The 18302-nt window shown below is 53.8% G+C and overlaps 2 protein-coding genes across 4 annotated transcripts in view; one reads left to right on the plus strand and one right to left on the minus strand.

Annotated features, from left to right (window-relative positions):
• Positions 1-11754, plus strand: part of PDCD11 (programmed cell death 11) — a 41834-nt gene extending 30080 nt beyond the window's left edge. The window contains exons 23-36 of one of the 2 annotated variants that reach the window (XM_024735015.1): positions 1122-1211; positions 1403-1505; positions 1931-2108; positions 4682-4738; positions 5328-5450; positions 6013-6135; positions 6516-6822; positions 7020-7136; positions 7825-7974; positions 8191-8441; positions 9136-9304; positions 9870-10023; positions 10519-10684; positions 11411-11754. In XM_024735015.1, the coding sequence (XP_024590783.1) occupies positions 1122-1211; positions 1403-1505; positions 1931-2108; positions 4682-4738; positions 5328-5450; positions 6013-6135; positions 6516-6822; positions 7020-7136; positions 7825-7974; positions 8191-8441; positions 9136-9304; positions 9870-10023; positions 10519-10684; positions 11411-11582 (2160 nt within the window). In that variant the 3' untranslated portion in view covers positions 11583-11754. The remainder of the gene's footprint in view (positions 1-1121; positions 1212-1402; positions 1506-1930; positions 2109-4681; positions 4739-5327; positions 5451-6012; positions 6136-6515; positions 6823-7019; positions 7137-7824; positions 7975-8190; positions 8442-9135; positions 9305-9869; positions 10024-10518; positions 10685-11410) is intronic. The other variant, XM_024735016.1, reaches the window with a different exon arrangement.
• Positions 11755-12949: 1195 nt separating this feature from the next.
• Positions 12950-18293, minus strand: CALHM2 (calcium homeostasis modulator family member 2). Of its 2 annotated transcripts, none has more exons than XM_024735017.1 (3): positions 18082-18293; positions 15358-16076; positions 12950-14017 (listed from the first exon to the last, which is right to left on the minus strand). In XM_024735017.1, the coding sequence occupies exons 2-3, from the start codon at positions 15910-15912 to the stop codon at positions 13601-13603; spliced, it is 972 nt and encodes a 323-aa protein (XP_024590785.1). In that variant the 5' UTR covers positions 15913-16076; positions 18082-18293; the 3' UTR covers positions 12950-13600. The 2 variants fall into 2 exon arrangements, with proteins under 2 accessions (XP_024590785.1, XP_024590786.1); XM_024735018.1 differs by having other exon boundaries at positions 15358-16103.
• Between the last annotated feature and the right edge of the window lie 9 nt (positions 18294-18302).

The raw sequence follows: 18302 nt of genomic DNA on the forward strand, positions 1-18302 counted from the left end.
TAAAATAAAATAAAATGTTGGATTTTAGATTCTTGCCTTTTATAAAGTTCGGGAACAGTGCAAAACAGTATATAATTGGGTGTCAGGTTATGTGTTCTAACCCCAAGAGGAACAGGAGTTGAGTAAAGGGAGGGATCAGTGAGAACTATACCAGTTGGAATACATCAGAGGGAAGGTTGGTCTGGGCTTGACCCTGAGGGATAATTCCTCTTCATCGCTGCCAGATTCTTCCTCCATGAGCATGTATCTGAGTATGTCTGTGGTGCTTGATCCTTTTAGTTACCTATTGTCTCTAGACATTCATAAACCCAAGATGCCTTAGAGTGGTGTTTAAGCTCTTCATAATCAGACGTTATGAATCTGGTACACCAGTCATGCTGAAAACCTCCTCTATTTTTTTCCCTTCTTGTCTTTGTTTCTACACTGGGAGTACTGTCTATTCTTATTGCCTACAACCCTTCAAGGTGCAGCACAGATAACCCTCCCTTCTTACTAGTTCTCCTACAGGGTCCCGTAACATACTGTGCTCTTCCTTGTTGCTTGCTCCTGCATACTCATTTGACTTACTCTTTGCAGACTGTAATCTCTTTGAAGGCAGGGCCTGGCTTTTACTTACCACTCTCATGCCGTACACATAGTGGCTGCTTGATAAATGTTTTGTTGAGTTGACCTGAAAATTGGGGTGTGTATTTAGGGCAGAGCACTGTGTCAATAGCAAGATCTAAATTGATTTAGAAATAAGATGTTAGTCCCTGAAGATGGTTAACGTTCACTGGGCACGACTGAGTTTGGGGGAGGCGACAGAGGTCAGTGGGATTGGTCCTACTGCTTGAGGATATCTCTGAGGCCTTTTTTGCCTCCTAATCAGCTGAGGCACCAGGAGAGATGCATGTTCTGCTGGGCTGGCAAAGGCTCTGAGCTAGACTCTGAGTGAAGCCTGCGAGAAGTGGAGGTTGGACAGGGGCATTGGGACGTAGGGGTGCGTTCCTGTTTTTTGGGAAAATGTAGGCTTTGGGCCCTTTGAGCCCTGTGATTTTAGGAGAGTCTGTTTTGGTGAAGGGAAGAGAAGAGACGCTTGTATCTGCCCATTCCATTTCTCCTCCTGTTTTTTTTTCCCCCAGTACAACGTGGTTAAGAAATGGCTTGAGGTGGACATCGCTCCAGACATCCGGGGGAGAATTCCCTTACTGCTCACTTCTCTTAGCTTCAAGGTCAGTGTGCCTGAGATCCCTGGAGAGGAAACCCCAGCTCCCTGAGTTCAACTTAGTGTCTGGTGTGTGCTCACAGTGGGTACAGGGAACTGTACTGTGGGAGATACTTACCGTGCAGACTTAAATGCTGTGGTTTTGGATAAATGACAGGCCTTTCCTCAAACATCAGAAGAATTTTCTTGCCCTTCCAGGTTCTGAAACATCCAGATAAGAAGTTCCGGATTGGCCAGGCCCTGAAGGCCACCGTGGTTGGCCCAGATTCCTCCAAGGCCTTCTTGTGTCTTTCACTCATAGGTGTGGTGATGAAATGGGACCTGGTCAGGGAAGGGAGGGGGTGGAAGGGGTCGGGAAGAGGTCTTCAGTCATTGCCCAGGTTGAAGGATGCCGTGGGTTTCGGAGTCCTTAGAAAGCCTAGTGTGGTGGCTATGTCCTTGGAACAGTTTTTCTCTCGGGGCTTTGCTCTGTGGCCTGTGTCTGAGTCACCTTTACCTACACAGTTGTTTTCCCTTGGTCTCTCAGAAAGGCTTGTCCACCACATGGCCCTGGCATTCTTGGCCACATGGCATGATGATCTGGGTCTGTGTGATCATTCAGGTCCACTCAGCCTAGACAGCCCGAGTCTGGACGCCTCCACCTCCCCTGGACTCTGGTTGGCCAGTGTCTCGGCTTCTTTCTTGGCTCATTTCCTCTTCCCTAAATCTGGTTCATTCTCCTGCCAGGTCCTCACAAGCTCGAGAAAGGGGAAGTGGCCATGGGCCGCGTGGTGAAGGTGCTTCCCAAGGAGGGACTGACCGTCTCGTTCCCCTTCGGGAAGATCGGAAGAGTCAGTATATTTCACGTGAGTGACTCCTACTCAGAGACGCCCCTGGAAAACTTTACCCCACAGAAGATTGTCAGGTAGGCTGAGTTCTCTTCCTCTTTTCAGCTCTCTGTGGGATTGGTGGGGTTTTTTTGTTTTTGTTTTCCTTTTAATTATAGATGTGTGATTTTGTACCAGAAAAAAATAGTATATAAAATGGAAAATGAAAATTGCTGTTGTTCCTCTCTTTCTCCACCACTTTTTGCCATTAGATACTTTGATCTCTATCTTTCAAGACTCTAACATATATAGGTATAATTTGCCCGTACGTAATAGTAGAATTTCATTTTATGTGCTATTCTGCAACTTGCTTTTTTCTCATGGCAGTTTATCATACACTTTTTCTTTCCTGTGCTAGTATATTGAAATCAGCCTTGTTCTTTTACCTTATTTTTAACATTTTTTTTTTTAGTATTGCATGATGTGTTTTTTTAAAAATCACAGTTTATTTAAACAATTCTGTTCACAGACAATAATGTTGAAGTGAATATCTTTGCACATATGTTTGGATACTAGTGAAAGTATAACTGTGAAATAAATTCCTAGGAGTAAAATTGATGGGTCAAACAATGTTGTACATTTTGCCAAAGTGTCTTCCAAAAGGACTTTGCTAATTTTTATCTCAATTAACAATAAATATGACTGTTCATTCCTCACACCCCTGTCAGCACTGGATATTTTTTTTTTTTTTGCGGTACGCGAGCCTCTCACTGTTGTGGCCTCTCCCGTTGCGGAGCACAGGCTCTGGATGCACAGGTTCAGCGGCCATGCCCCACGGGCCCAGCCGCTCCGCGGCATGTGGGATCTTCCCGGACCGGGGCACGAACCCGTGTCCCCTGCATCGGCAGGCGGACTCTCAACCACTGCGCCACCAGGGAAGCCCGGATATTCTTAATTTTTAATATTTGCCATTGAATAGGCTGAAATTGGTCTCGCATTTTAATTTGAATTTCTCTTACTGGTCATTTTTCACGTTTATTGACTGTTTACATTTGTTCTGTGCTTTGCTTGGCCAAGTTGCTTCCTCATTTTACTATTGAACCATTCATCTTTTTAATTAAAGCAAAATTGATCTGTGTGTGTTCTCTGCAAGAGGACAGCAGTGACCTTTCGCAGTTGGGGGGTGCTTTATGAACTATTTTGGGTGCACAAAAATGAACCTACCTCAGAGTTTTAAAACCATTTTATAGCCTGAATAAACTAGCATGGAGAGGCATAGTTCAGCCTTGTACAATACAGACTTGTCTGACAACCACAGTTATCCAACAGTGAAGCAGACACCTTCAGGAGGCAGAGACTGGAAAGTAGTAATTGTCCTCCCGTCTCGAGTGTCCCAGGCACCAGCACCTGCGTAAATTCTCAACCACTTGTCAGGGCTAAAGAGCACAAAATGCCCAGGGCCTAGGAGGAGAAAAAGAATGAGTCAGAGGGAAGTCCAAGATCATCTCTGCTTCGCTTATTTAGGCTTACAAAATACAGGTGTGATTTTTTTTTTTTTTTTTAGCAAAATATTTTTAAAAAATAACATTATTGGGCTTCCCTGGTGGCACAGTGGTTGAGAATCTGCCTGCTAATGCAGGGGACACGGGTTCGAGCCCTGGTCTGGGAGGATCCCGCATGCCGCGGAGCAGCTAGGCCCGTGAGCCACAACTACTGAGTCTGCGGGTCTGGAGCCTGTGCTCCACAACAAGAGAGGCCGCGATAGTGAGAGGCCTGCACACTGCCATGAAGAGTGGGCCCCGCTTGCCACAACTAGAGAAAGCCCTCGCACAGAATAGAAGACCCAACACAGCATAAATTAATTAATTAATAAACTCCTACCGCCAACATCTTAAAAAATAAATAAATAAATGACATTATTGTAGTTAAATGTATGAGTAGCATTCAGTTGTAATTCCTTCGTCTGTCAATGTGAATAATAGGTTAAATGCCTAAAGACAGATGATCCCTTCGGGTCCTTTCCTGCTTTAAGTGCTGTGATTCCCTGGTAGAAAAGGCACGCACCTGTCATGGGAGAATTTGGAATACATTGTTGCTGAGATCCTTTCTACTGATAAGATTCTCTACCTTGCGTGGTAGTATAAATGACACCACCATTGCATGGTGGGTTTGGAAACCCCCTCGAAGAGTAAATCCTGTTTCCCTCCCAGAAGCCTCCCCTGCTCAGGCCTCCCTCATGGGCTCCTCTGACCCGCTGCTCTGAGTCGGCAGTGGTACCAGGCCGTCCCCCTGTCATGGTTTCCTATGCTGAGTCTTTCTCTCCACGAGACCAGATCCTCCCAGCCCCCGATGCAGGGCTGGTCTCACCTCCTAAGTACTCACCGCGTGGCTCTGTGCGCCTTCCATAGGGCTTGCATGTATCCTCTTGTTTCCTCCTCCCAGCACGGTTCTTGGGTGAGGAGAGAAAGTAGCGGTATTTTTACTTGACGAACTAGTAAACTGAGGCCTAGAGAGGGGACTTGTCCCGAGTCCCTCAGCAGGTTGTGAGGAGTGTGAACAGAGCCCTTGCTCTCGCCTGTTGCTCAGCCTTGTGGAGAGGAAGCCAAGGCCCTCTCCAGTCTCCTGAGGTGCTGGCTGGCGCCAGCGTTTCCTTCTCTTGCTCTCACTCCAGGTGTTATGTGCTGTCCGCTACAGGCCCTGTCTTGACTTTGTCACTGCGATCGTCCAGGTGAGTGTCTGTGTTGTTGGGGGAAGAATTGGGGGAGAACTCCCCCCCGGCCCCAGAGGATTGAGGAGAGGCTGTGTGGATCTGACACAGAGCTTTGGGCCTCCCAGCTTGCTTCCCTGCTCACCCCCTTTATGCCTGGCCCCGTTTTTTATCCAGAAAAGCTGAGGACATTCAGATTGTAGAAGAACCTGTCTGCTCAGGCTGTTGTTTCCCAAAGAAAGGTTCAAACATCCATAGTGGTGTTCAGAGTTGCCAGATGGCGGTCCTAGTGAGGGGAGGTGATGGAGCCCCCAGGGCTCCATAGTAGGGACAAGTATGCCGTGAAGTGGATTGGCCTGAAGTCATGGTTCGAAATGAATGTATGAGGTTTAACCTCCCTCTGGCTTGCTCAGCCTCTCCCTGTTACTATTAAAGCCGTCCCCAGCTGACAGGCGTTCAGGAGAGGGTAGGGCTGGGCTCTGATGGTGATATCCTACTGACAGGTCCAGAGTCGTGTTCTTACAAAGTGTGATTATCACAGGAGATTTGGGGGTGAGGGTCTGGAAATGGGGTCAGAGGTACACGTGTAGTAAGCCTTTTATTCCTTTAGGACGAACCCGGAGACGAAAAGCAAAATAACAGATCCTGAGATTAACTCCATCCAGGATATTGAGGAAGGGCAGCTCCTGAGGGGCTACGTGAAGTCCGTCCAGCCGTCCGGTGTGCTCTTAGGGTGAGTGAGGCGGAGCCCGGGGACGTGGACCAGCCCCGAGGGTTCTCCCGGGGCCTGTCTTGATTGGCCCGCTGCTGCCCCCGGTCACCATCTCTGGAGGGATCATGAAGGAAGGAGAGTCTGTGTTCCCACCAGTGTTTTAAACTCCAAGTCTTTTTATACTTTCAAAAAAGTTTTGAATTACTCTTGTTTGGTGTTTTTGACAAAGAATATGGCATATCCATGGTCATGATTTGTAAATGTTCCATGAACCCCCAGATGTTACAGCCTTCCCTGCTGTAATTATGTTTCCTCATTTTCTTCTGGTCTTTCTAGCAGCTTGTGAGTGCATTGTGATGCTCTGATATGGGGTAAAGAGTATCTTTCAATTATGTCTTCATTACGCTTGATGATTTTTCCAGTTTACAAAGCCCTCTTTATTTTGTTGAGTGCCAGGAACCTTATGTCTGTCTTAAATCCTCATCACAACTTGAGTCTCTGGGAGAGAGGAGGCATTAGGCTTGGCTGGGGACTCTGTTGCTATGTTTCTGACCACAGGACCCTTGTCTCTCTCTCCTGTCAGCCTTGGCCCCTCAGTTACGGGTTTGGCCCGATACCCACATGTCTCCCAGTACAGCCTGTCCAAGGATGCCCCTTATGACAGGTATCTCCCCGAAGGCAAGCTGCTCACAGCCAAGGTCCTAAGGTAGGTGCTCTTCTCTCTTTCTCACCTCTTTCTCTGGGAACGCTGGGTGGAGATGGCGAGGTGAACTATAAACAAAAAGGCTTAGGCAGTGGTAAGTAATGGTGAATGAGCTCCCTTTGTGTGGAGCCTTCTACCTCAGCTCCTAAAGGCAATTGTGGAGACTTTCCTCTGCACAGGCACCCGTCTTTGGGGATGGAGGAAGGGATAACACAGCTGCCCTCTGTATTTTTCTACCAAGCCATTGTGCAAATCATTCCTGAGATTACTGCACGGATTCCAAGGCAGGTGGGGGCAGGCCCAGAAACTGTGGGCTCCTCGCTATGACCATTGTGCTCCTTATGCTGTCCCCATGGTCCGCTCGCCTGGTCTCCCTGTCATAGCCTGAACCGCCGGGAGAACCTGGTAGAGCTGTCAATCCCCGCCGACGACATTGGAAAGCCAGACGTGTTTTCTGCCTCCCTGGGACTGCCACTTCCGAAGCAAGAGGGGAGGGAAACAGAGGCAGAGGAGAGAGACCACAAAGGAGAAGAAGAGAAGGAGGAGAGGAAGAATCAGAAACAGAAAGAGAAGAGGATTGGGAAGGGGCGGGAGGGGGCGCAGCTGCCCAGCAAGGAGAAGAAGGAGCCCCGGAAGCCCCAGGCGAAGAAGCTGGGCAAGCGGCCGTGCCCGGAGTCTGGCAGTGAGCAGGTAGGGCCCTCGGGGAGGATGGCCTCCTTCACAGGAAAAGGAGAGCCTTCCAGAATCCGCCCGGCAGCCGCTTTGCCTCAGCCTCACGGACAGAGAGAGGCTGAGTTTGGCTGGGGAGAGGGTACCGCCCGAGGCCGCGGAGGGCGCTTGGGGCGAGAAGAAGCCAGGCTCAGCGTCGTCCCCACCTGTCATGGCAGGAAAGCGGGAACAAGAGGCAGAGGAGAGCTGCCCCATCTGAGGAGGACGACAGCGGTGTGGAAGTGTACTACCGGGAGGGAGAAGAGGAGGTGGAGGAGACGGGTGTGCGGCCCCAGGTGAGCGGCGCTGGATGTGGGGGAAGGGCCGCCCCAGAAGGGAGTCCCTGCTCCCCTGCCTGAGGGCTGGGCTGTCCTCAGCACCACCCTCCTGTCTTCATTTTCTGTAAAATGTGAGGAGGTGGGGCGCCTAGTTTCCTCAGTTGGTCATCAGCTCTTGAGAACGGGGCTGCTGCTTCACCTGCGGAGTGGGCTGTGAAAGTCCATTCTAGTCGATGTTTATTAGCTGGAGCGGAATTGAATTAGTGGGGGTGGGGGGACGGGCAAAGGAAAGGAGGCTTGGCCGTCTGAGCCTGTGTCCTGCTCTGAGAAATGAGGACAGCGCTACTGGGACTGAGGGCAGGTGTGGAAGGGCTTCCCAGACTTCAGGTGTCACATCCCTGCCACCCTCGGAACATCTGTCAGGTTACCTCTGTCCTAGCTCTACTGCTGTTGTATGCCTGCACGTTTGTATGTGTTTGCCTATGTAGCTTTTTAAAAATATTACTTAAATCTACTTATTTACAAAGGAAGCTTTCATGTCACTCCTAAAAGTGCCCCCAGTGCACCGGGGCCTAGCCTGGCGGTGGGAGGAGAGAAAAGGTCTCTGGGCACCGTGGGAATCCCTGCTCCTCCGGGTGGAAAGGGGCTGCAGAACAGGGGCAGCCTGGGCTCAGTGCATTTTTCACATGCGCCTGTGATCCTCCAGGAGAAGCAGACCAGGCCGGCAGAAGCACCCCGGCTGAAGCTGTCTTCCGGCTTCGCTTGGGATGTGGAGCTGGACAGTCTGACCCCGGCCTTGCCACCTCGCGAAGAGAGCTCCGACAGCGAGGAGGACGAGAAGCCAGAGCAGGCCACGGTGCTGTATTTTCCAGGGCTTCGTCCTTTGCAGGGACCCTTGGCGCCCGTCTCCCGTGCTCTGTCCTACCCTGGGTGTCTCTTCCGAGGGGTGGGGCCGTCTCAGGCTGGGAGTATTTGCGGAGCTCGGGGGCTGCCCTGCCAGCTCCTGACTTCCACCACAGACTTCCCCGGGGCTGAGGAGCAGGTTGCTCACTTGGTGTTCTGCCTTCCACAGCAGAAGAAGAAAAGCAGGAAGGAAAGGGAGCTGGAGAAGCAGAAGGCAGAGAAAGAGCTGTCCCGCATCGAGGAGGCGCTGATGGATCCCGGGCGGCAGCCGGAGTCGGCAGATGACTTCGACCGACTCGTGCTGAGCTCCCCCAACAGCTCCATCCTGTGGCTGCAGTACATGGCCTTCCACCTGCAGGCCACGGAGATCGAGAAGGCCCGGGCCGTGGCCGAGAGGGCGCTCAAGACCATCTCCTTCAGGTCTCGGCTATGCCCTCCTGCGTTGGGGCCCTGTCTTTCTCCAGGGGGCGCTGCGTCTCCTCGGCAGGCTGGCGGCAGTTTGGGTGGCTGCCACTGGGCGCCCGTGGGTTCACAGGCTTTCTCTCAGAGATGTGCCGTCTGTGAAATAGATCTGCTCATTTATATTTTATAGTCCTCTTCACCGAGATAGCTAAGGGTAACATTTACACGAGGCACGGGCCCTCAGTTAGGTGCCCCACTCGGAGCAGAAGTACAAGAGGGAAAACACTCCCCACATACCCGGGCGAAAACGATGTCGGTGACCATGTTCCAGGCAGAGGGTAGAGCGGGTTTCCCAAAGGCTAGTGAAGAGGGATGGCGCTCCTTTGCATCATTCTCTTAGTTTGGGGGGAGATTCAGACCACAGATTCCTTCCAGTCCAGACCTCAGGCTGGTTTGAGATTTGGTAGGTTTCCTTCCCAGGAGTGGAGGCAGAAACCTGGGGCGCCCCAGACCCCACAGCCATGGGGTTGGGGTTCCTGCTTCTGTGTGAGCTGCAGTGGGGACAGGGCCTCTCGGGGCCTGCACTTGGGGGTGGGAACTGAGGACGTGGGTGCAGCCTGGGGAGGAGGATGTAGTTCCAGTCCCCCGATGGCAGTGGGGGGCTCGTTGGGCCAAAATGATGGAGCTCACGTGCTGACTGCTCTCCCTCCAGAGAGGAGCAGGAGAAGCTGAACGTGTGGGTGGCCCTACTGAACCTAGAAAACATGTACGGCTCCCAGGGGTCACTGACCAAGGCCTTCGAGCGGGCTGTGCAGTACAACGAGCCTCTCAAGGTCTTTCTCCATCTGGCTGACATCTACACCAAGTCAGAGAAACTCCAGGTAGGAGTCTGGGCCAGGTGGCCGGCTGCCAGGGGGACCTCAGCCACTTAGAAACGAGCTCCTGGGAGTCCCAGAGGCAGCAGGGAAGTCTCGGGGGAGAACAACCGCAGCTGGACCCAGTCCTGCCCCAGGCTTGCTCATCTTCCAGGTGGGAGAAGTCATTTCCCCCGCCTCCGCTTTGGGAATGTGGGGCCGGGATGAGGGAAGGGAGGGGACAGCAGAGCCGGGGGTCTGTCCCTTGGGATGCCGACGGGTGTCACCGACAGGAGGCGACAGACCCCAGTAGCCCTTTTCCATCTCTCCTCCTCCCCCTCATCATGCTCACGTTCTCTCTTCTAGTCTTAGGACCTCCTCACGGCACAGGCTTAGGAGGGAGACTCCCCATCACACGCTTTCCTCATCCTGTGCGCCTGCCCCCCCCCCGCCCCCACCGCGTACCTGACATTGGGCCTGGATACCGATGGAGTCTGAGCCCAGGTCTAGCTTCCCACAAGTGTAGGTGCCTGTCTCTGCCGTTACCCCCTGTCTTAATCATGCTCCTCAGCTTATGTCATCTTTCCCACAGGAAGCTGGTGAACTTTACAACCGGATGCTGAAACGTTTCAGGCAGGAGAAAGCTGTCTGGATCAAATACGGCGCCTTTCTTCTGCGGAGGGGCCAGGCTGGGGCCAGTCACCGCGTGATGCAGCGAGCCCTCGAGTGCCTGCCTAGGAAAGAGCGTGAGTGCTTGTTCCCACCCACCGGCCCAATTCCAGGGCGCAGTAGGCTGTCTCCCATCTGGGCAGAGGGCTGGGGGTCTCCTCATCCAAGGGCTGGTGTTAGGAAAGCCTTGTGGAGCGTACATGGCTATCTCTCTCTTGATCGTATGCTCATGAACTTAGCTCGTGTTGCATTTTAAATTCTAGACTCCGAGGATAGAGGGACAGAAAGGAATTAGCGCTAATTCTTTTGCCTCTGCCTGCCCCACGGCCCACCTCTCATCCCCTGATTCCCCCTTCTCGGTCTGGAGAGTAGGATGTCTGCTGTTGGGAGGCATAGATCAGTGCCCATCTGTGTATTTGGCCCTAAACCCGCCCCACTGTCCCTCTTGTCGTCACCTAGGTCTTAGGACCCAAGAGCAGGGAATCAGGCATCAGACTCTGTCCCTGTAGGGTAGTGTGTTTTGATGAGGGCATCTGTCTGCTTTCTGTGTCTGAGTTGTCCTCTCCCTGCAGACGTGGACGTGATTGCCAAGTTTGCGCAGCTTGAGTTCCAGCTGGGGGATGCGGAGCGCGCCAAAGCCATTTTCGAGAACACGCTGAGCACCTACCCAAAGCGCACGGATGTCTGGTCGGTCTACATCGACATGATCATCAAGCGTGGCGGCCAGAAGGAAGTCCGGTGAGAGGGGACGACAGGCTGAGGCCTAATTGCCTGTTGGGGGGTTGGGAACATTGGCCACTTGGAGGCGTTTTAGCCCCCCGGAACCCCAGTTCTCTTACTCTGTCTGGAAAAACGGCTTTGACGTGACACGTCCTATGACATTCACGTTTCCAGTTTCTTTTCTGCCTCAGCGGCTAGCCTCTGGTCTGGCTGGAACCTTGGGTGGGAGGTAGGCTAGCCCCAGGCCTGGGAATCAGGAGACTTGGGTTTTCCTCATAATTAATGCTGAGCCTGGCTCTCATGGTAGAGAGTGTTCTCAGGCATGATCTCACTGATAACCGCCAGCATCCCCCCAAGGCAGGGAGGATTAGAGACCCGTGGTGGACTTCAGTCCAGAAAGAACTGATGCCTCACCCAAGCCCATCAGTGAGTTTTAAGCAGAGCTTTCCTCACAGAGCCACACCTCATTGCCTGTCCCCATCCCATTAGCTTTGTCCTGATTCACTGTGTGACTTCAGACCAGTAAGTCCTTTAACATCTCTGTTCCTCTGGAAAGTGAGGGTGGTGTTCTCCCTCTCCACAGACATGATGGGAGTTTATAAAGGGAATATAAATAAAGGTAGAAGTGGTAGTGCTGGATAACAGAGGGCCTGGCTCCAGAGCCTTAGAGCAAGTGGGTGAAGGCTAGCTAGGAATCGTGTGGCCGGGGACCAAGAGGCAGACACTGGCTGCTCTCCCTCCCAGGGACATCTTCGAGCGGGTCATTCACCTGAGCCTGGCCCCCAAGCGAATGAAGTTCTTCTTCAAGCGCTACCTGGACTACGAGAAGCAACACGGCACCGAGAAGGACGTGCAGGCTGTAAAGGCGAAGGCCCTGGAATACGTGGAGGCTAAGAGCTCCATGTGGGAGGACTAGTGGCCAGCTGGCTCCGAGGGCACTGGTGGCAGTGGGCCAGCCGGGCCGACCCTCAGGCGCCTGGGCAGTTGAGAAACTGTGTTGCCTGAGGACTCTGTTTAAGTGTTGCCTTTTCTGCAGCATCCCTGGGGTAATCCTGTCAAGATAAAAAAGGATTTAAGATTTCTCATAATTCCTTTTTGCTTGTTTTAGGAACCAATTTATTTCATCTTTTTCCTTTTCTGGGGCTGCTCAGTGGTTGCAGGCAGTAGGCTCCTGGGCTCCCAGAAAAGCTAAGTCTCTCCTTCATGGGAGGTCCCCGGGGAGCAGGAATGGAGGGCCGACCCCCAGGGACTCTGTGGTCAGGATCCCACTTTGGCCCTGGCCAGGCTCTTGGTCCAGCTAGTGGGGGTCAGCAGGGTCCGGGAAGCGCTTTGCTCTCCTAGATCGCAGAGTCTCTGGGCATTCCCTCAGCCTCAGCTCAGCTAGTACCTCGTGCCCCTTTGTGGAGGCTGTGAGGCTGGGACGTAGGTCCACATGCTGTGTGGCTTTGGGAGAGCTGCACAGTTTCTCTGGCTCCCTGTAGCTCCCCTGAGCAGAGCTTGCTGGGCGGAGGGCCTTGATTGACTTGCTGGTCCTTGAGTCCTGAGGGAGAAGGGGACATGACGGGCCCGCTATACCCCCACCTCCCTGTAAAGTTCCCAGAAAGACTGTCTCTCCTTCTGCTTGATAAGTAATAATCCTGTATGTTCTAGAGTTCCTCGAGGCCAACACACACCCAGCTGGTTGTTGAAGCCAGTTCATTTTTGGCTTGGTCTTAAGGGCATTAAAGTTTTCTTGGGCAGAGCTTTAAATGTCCTAAGAGCTGGAGAGCTTTTCCATGGGAAGTGACTGAGTCATATGCCAAAAAGCAGGACAGGGACAAGGGAGAGAGCATCAGAGATTTTAGAGGTGGTGGAGGGGCTCAGGCAGGGGCGGGCATGGGAGGGAGGCAGAGCAGGGCTTGGCCTGGTTCTTGGTCACTAGCTCTAGGTTACGAGAGCTAGGCTGCCCTACTGAGTGCAAGGGCAGGATCTGCTGACTCGTGAAATTTTAGCCGAGCTTCCCTCTGAGAAAGGCCGGGTTCCATCCGTTTCCCAGATCAAATCAGAAAACTGAACCCAGTTAAGACGTCGTCAATCCCAGGGCCTTCCTGTGTGTGGGAACACCTGGCTCTCCCTGTGCCCCAGCCTTCCCTTCCATCCATTTCAGTCTTGCCCAGAGTCTCTGTCCTCTTCCCTCCCCAGGAATGGGATTTGGGCCTGTCCCCATGACCTCCAGCCTGCTGTGGCATGGCCCATCCAATTGTGCAGACACCAAGCTAGTCCTTTATACTAAGAAAAACTTTATATCAAAAATTTATAGAAAATAAAGCTAGAGGCGTACATTGGGGGCTGCTTCCCCGGTGAGCAGCACCGGGCCAGGTGTCCATGTACAGTTACACACAGTGTTCCGCACGAGGAGTCTGCTGGTGAGTTTTGTTGTCACCTGGCTCTGCTGTCCAGGGCTTCGCAGACCGGTAGGACTGGGTCCTACCAGTCAAAGTTCATCCACATCGTAGTTAATTAAGGACCAGTTCTGGGAAAGGGTCTTTTCTCCAAAGCTGTTGACCATGTGGCTGGTGGCAACAGGAGAAGGAATTTCTTCAGGTCTGAGAGCCTTCCTGCCGGAGCTGACCACGTTGTCTACTAGCTCTCACATCTGTTCCCCAGTTTTACTTTGTGTTCCTTTTTCCTGGCCTGTTTCCCCCAAAAGCTATGGTTAAAAAAAAAAAAAAAAATCCCCTCTGGGGAATTCCCTAGCAGTCAGGTAGTTGGGACTCCGTGCGTTCACTGCCGAGGGTGCAGGTTCAGTCCCTGGTTGGGGAACTAAGATCCCACAAGCGCCCCACTGCGCCCCCCCCAAAAAAAAAATTCCCCTCTGATGCTGATGTGAACAGGCCATGGGGTTCTGTTTGGGACCAAGTAGTGTCATTGGCAAAGAGTGTGGGAACAGGACTCTTAGGAGGCGAGCGGGACCATCTCTGTGTTGTCTTGGGCTGCGCCGTTGCCCACCAGACCCTGGGCCCACTTGTGCAGGCGGCTGTAGAGTGGGAGGCCCTGGTTCTCGCGGTACAGATAGACGCCGGTGATGGCGTTCCACTGCGGCCGTGGCTGTGTGCCTTCCACTGGGAACTTGGCAACCAGCTGTTCGTCGTCCTCGTTGAGTGCCACGAAGCCGAAGAAGCGGCGCACGTTGTTGGCAGCCAGCACCCGCGAGTGCACCTCGGCCGTGCGCTGGAAGAGCTGGTCCTCGTTGGCCCGGTACTGCGCCCAGTAGGCCTCCTGGCGGTAGCTGAGTGGTGAGCAGTAGTGCTTGAGGCACTTGGTCAGGAACACCAGGATGGCCACCACACCGATGAGCAGCCACCCGAAGAGCTGGCCAGAGAAGGGGCGGGGTTGAGGGCAGGCAAGGAGGAGCTGTCTGGACCGCCAGCGCCCCAGTAAGAAGTAGCGGGAGCTGGTCAGAGCGTGTGGGCTGGGCTGAACCTGACGTCACGACCCCCTGAGAGCTGGTTCTGTCACTTACCTGGCCGCAGATTCTGCTCCTCTAAGGGCGGCAGGCCCTTCTGACTGTAATTCCTCCTCTTTGCCCTCACTCCCTTGAGCTCACGCCGTCTCTGTACTTAGACTTAGCCTCCTGCAATTTCAGCTGCCATTCCTGCAGCCCCAAGGGCCCCCTCCACATCATCTGAGCCCACCAAAATCCAGCTCAATCTACCAGGCTCAGCCCAGATACCACTTCCGGGAAGCCTTCAAAAATCCCTTCTGGGAGCAATTTTGCCTTCCCTGAGTCCTCATGGCCTGGTTCCTCTTATCATCATTCTCTGCCTTGTTTTGAAATGACCCATGTGCTTGTCTCACTTGGCTGTGAGCCTGTTGCGGGCCAGGACCGTCAAGGTCATCTGTTTCCCCATTTAAGCCTGTACAGAGAGCTGTGGGCATTTGAGCATCATCAAATACATTTTATTTCTCTCTGTCTACCACGTTCCATCTCCTTTGGTGCTGTCTCCAGCCCTGCTCCTACTTGTGTTTCTTCTGTACCCAAGAGGAGCCCTTTAGAAAATCTTTGCTCTTTCCTATCTCGCCCTCGCGCCCTGCTGTTCTTAAGTGAATACTTCAGCTGTTTTTCTGCTTCTGCCCAGGTCTCTGCCCTTGCCCTCTCTCCCTGACCAACTCAGCTCCTTAAGAACTAAGCCAAGGCTGAGGCTAGGATCAGGGCGGCAGCTGCTGCCTCCCAACGGGACACCCTTTCCAGTCTCAAGGGATTCGCCTCCTGTCAGCAGTGCCTGAGGCTGACTCGGTGCTGGACAGGGGCCTTTGCTGGGATAGGAACATGCTCATCCCTTGAGCCAGCCACACTCCGCTTTCAGCTCACGGTCGACAGCAAATATTTCAGAAGATGGCAGGGGTTCGTGCTCAGTCTGGCTGGAGCAAAGGGCTTAATCTGTGACTGGAATCAAGGCTTGGTCTGAGCAAGAAGAACATTCCTTTAATGTTTAAAACTCTCTTATTGGGGATGGCATTCACCCTTGCCCCACCAAGCACTGACCCATAGTTACCCAACTCTGATGCCCAACGCTGATAATCTAGTGACTTCCTGGAGATCTCAGCCCCTGAGGACTGACTCCAGCATTAATACTGGGTCATCCCGGCACCTCCCCACCAGCCACCGCGTAGGAGAGAAAGAAGAGGAACTCCCCTTGGCACAGGCTCACCTGGGACTCGTACTTGAGCCTGCGGCTGACCTCCTCCCGGAAACCTGACAGGCGGGCAGGGCCCTCCCGACACGGGAACGTGGCCAGGATTTCTGTGGCCTGGGCCAGTGGGAAACTGTCTTCCCCAGCTGTGAGCGAAGAGGGGTCCACAAATTCGCTGAGAGCACAGACGTAGGCCTCACCGCGCAGCAGAGAGATGACAGACCAGGTGATGGGGGCCACGGCTGCGCGGCCCACAATGGAGCTTAGAAGGAGGAAGTTGGGGGCAGCCGAGCAGTTCTTGGTCCTCCGGTACTGGCACTCGGCAACCAGGTTCCAGGTATGGTTGTTGAGGATGATGCCAATGAGGAAGAGCACCAGGGCGGGCACACCGATGGCTGTCAGCCCGTACAGGTAGTTCCGGGCTGGTGAGCAAGGGCAGTGGAACGCCACCACACTGAACAGCTCCTGGCTGCCCACCGTGCCCAGTGCCACCAGCCCGTTGAAAATCATCACGTCCTTGCTCTTGAAGAAGAGTGATAGGAAGCGGAAGTTCTCTGCGATCAGGGCTGCCATGGTGACGGGTCAGCTGGGGGACCGATGGCAAGGGTGGAGGCAGGAGACTGGGACGGTGGCTCCTGGTGGGACTAGGAAAGCGCACAGGCTACGGGCCCCTGAAGGCAGGGCACAGTCTTGCCATTTGATCCCCTGCAGTGGCTGGCCTGGTGCTTCCTGTGGGACTGTAGATGACTGATCAGTATTTGCCTCTAAAAACAGGGACCGAGGGGATCTTGCGTAGTCAGGCTGGGAAAGGAAGGAGACTCGGGGAGCCCCAGGGCCTGGGTGGAATGAGAATAGCCACTGTTCACTGAGCTCTTACTATGTCGGGTGCTTTACATCCCTCATTGCCCATCGTCAAGATCCTGCACTGAGCTCTGATATCCCAGTGCACGTAGGGAAGGTGGAGGCTTTCTTGGGGTGAGCGCTTATCGGGCTCACGTATGAATGGCAGAGCTGAGATTCAAGCACAGCTCTATCTGCCTCAGACACTCAGGTTCTCGTCATCACCACAAGCTTCCTTTGATATGGGGACTAGGACTGGCCCTGTGGCATTGGGGACTGTGGGCTGTTGACTGCCTTTCCCTTTGGGATTCCAGGTACTGCTAATGTGCTGGGGGACCTAGGACTATTTGGAGGGTATGTCCTCAAGGTGTCTAGCCCATGGGTATAAAAGCCATAGTAGGTGTTCTGGTGGATAAGGGACTTGGACTTGACCCTGTGATATGGGGGGGTGGGGGTGGGGTGGAGGAAGGGGCCTCCAGTCAGTGGTGAGCCTGGTGTAGCATCCCTGGAGTTCACAAGAACCTTCTCATTCTGGAGCCCTCAGGCTTTGGACTGGTTTAGGAGATCCTGGCTCTCAACATACTTCATGACCTTTCTCTGGACCTCAGTGTCCTCATCTGTGAAAAGAGGGTAAGTCATTCTGGTCCTTGCTCTCCTCTCAGGAATGCTGGAGGAAAATGAAAGGGAATAAACTGTGCCTGATAGTCGCCCTGTATATGAAACCCTCCATCTCACCCTGTCCAGCCCTGAGGGTGCCTCCCAGAAGTGAGGCAGATGGGGGATGATTGTCCTTCTGGCAAAGATCAGGAGGCTAAGGCCTCAGGAGGATAAAGTACGCTGCTCAAAGCTATTCAAGTATGGAGGTGCCTGGGCAGGACTTCTGAGCATGACCTAAGGAGGCCTGGGAAGTGGACGAGGGTGAGTCAAGCTAAGGGAGCCCTCTACTTTCCTGGTTTCCTACTGACACTGCTCTGCGCCCATCCGCAAGAGCCTTGGTAGACCTCCCCTTCCCCACCCGTTACCCTTTCCTTATCCGGCAGCTCTGTTCCACCAAGGTCCCTAGGCCTGGGGACCGCCCAGCCGGCCAGCAACAGGAAGCCTTGATGAAGGCTAAGGCTTGGCCATACCCACCACCCTCTCTCTCTGGCCAGCAGATGCGCTGGCAGCCTGCCAGGAAGTGGCCATGGCCTCGGGGCTCCGGCCGTGTTCTGCCCCAACTCCCTTCCCAGGCTCCACCCACACAGGCCGGGGTGTGGCCCATGTTCTTCCCTCCATCCGGGGAGTGAAAAACAAAAGTCCTCAGGCCAGAGGCAGCTGGGGAGTGGAGGGACGGAGCAAACAAAGGTGGGGAGACCTGCCCATATTTCCTTCTAGGCCTCCTGTCTAGACCACCACCCCTCCTAATCACTGCCAAGGCGGCCAGACGGGCTGGTACAGAGCTGGGTGGCCACTGAGGAGGCCAGATGGGCTGGTTTCCAGGAGGAGGAGGAGAAGACCTGACTTCCCTAACTCACTGCCTGGGGGCCCAGGGGCTCCAGCCTAACTCCTCGGGAAAGAGAGTTTGTGATATTGCTGGGGATGAACGGGTTAAAGACAGCCCCCTCTCCCTCTTCCTTCTCCCCTCTTGGCTTCAGGGCTCCTAATATGCTCCCCTGGGTTCAGAAACCACCCAAAGTGGGGTACAAGATGCCTGAACACTGGTGGGTGGTGAGCAGAGGAGGGAACAGGCTATCTTCTGAGACTACTGTCCCTGGCCCCCAGGCCCGGGATGGGACCTCCACCAGCCAGAGTCAGGACAGGAAATAGGTGGCTGGGGACTGGGGTCCTCAGCGAGGGGCCTGGCTCCCCGGGACAATCCCTCTGGGCAGCCTTGGAGTGGCCCTGCATGTTCCCCTTCCTTACCTGGGGTCAGCTGCGGGCACTGGTGGCCTTGGCCTCCACGGAGCTGGGCAAGTGGGGCGAGGACATTGGAGCTCCCGGGCATGGGCCAGCCCGCGCCTTAGGCGGGCTCCCTCCCGCTTTGCTTCTGCTCCGGAGAGACCAGCAGGGCCTGGGGCTTGTGGTGTCTTCAGAAAAGTTTAACTCCAGAAAAGAGGCAGAACCCGTGAGTTGGATGGTTCCCG

Source organism: Neophocaena asiaeorientalis, unplaced genomic scaffold, assembly GCF_003031525.2.
Source record: "Neophocaena asiaeorientalis asiaeorientalis breed wild unplaced genomic scaffold, Neophocaena_asiaeorientalis_V1.1 scaffold240, whole genome shotgun sequence".
Lineage (NCBI taxonomy): Eukaryota > Metazoa > Chordata > Mammalia > Artiodactyla > Phocoenidae > Neophocaena > Neophocaena asiaeorientalis.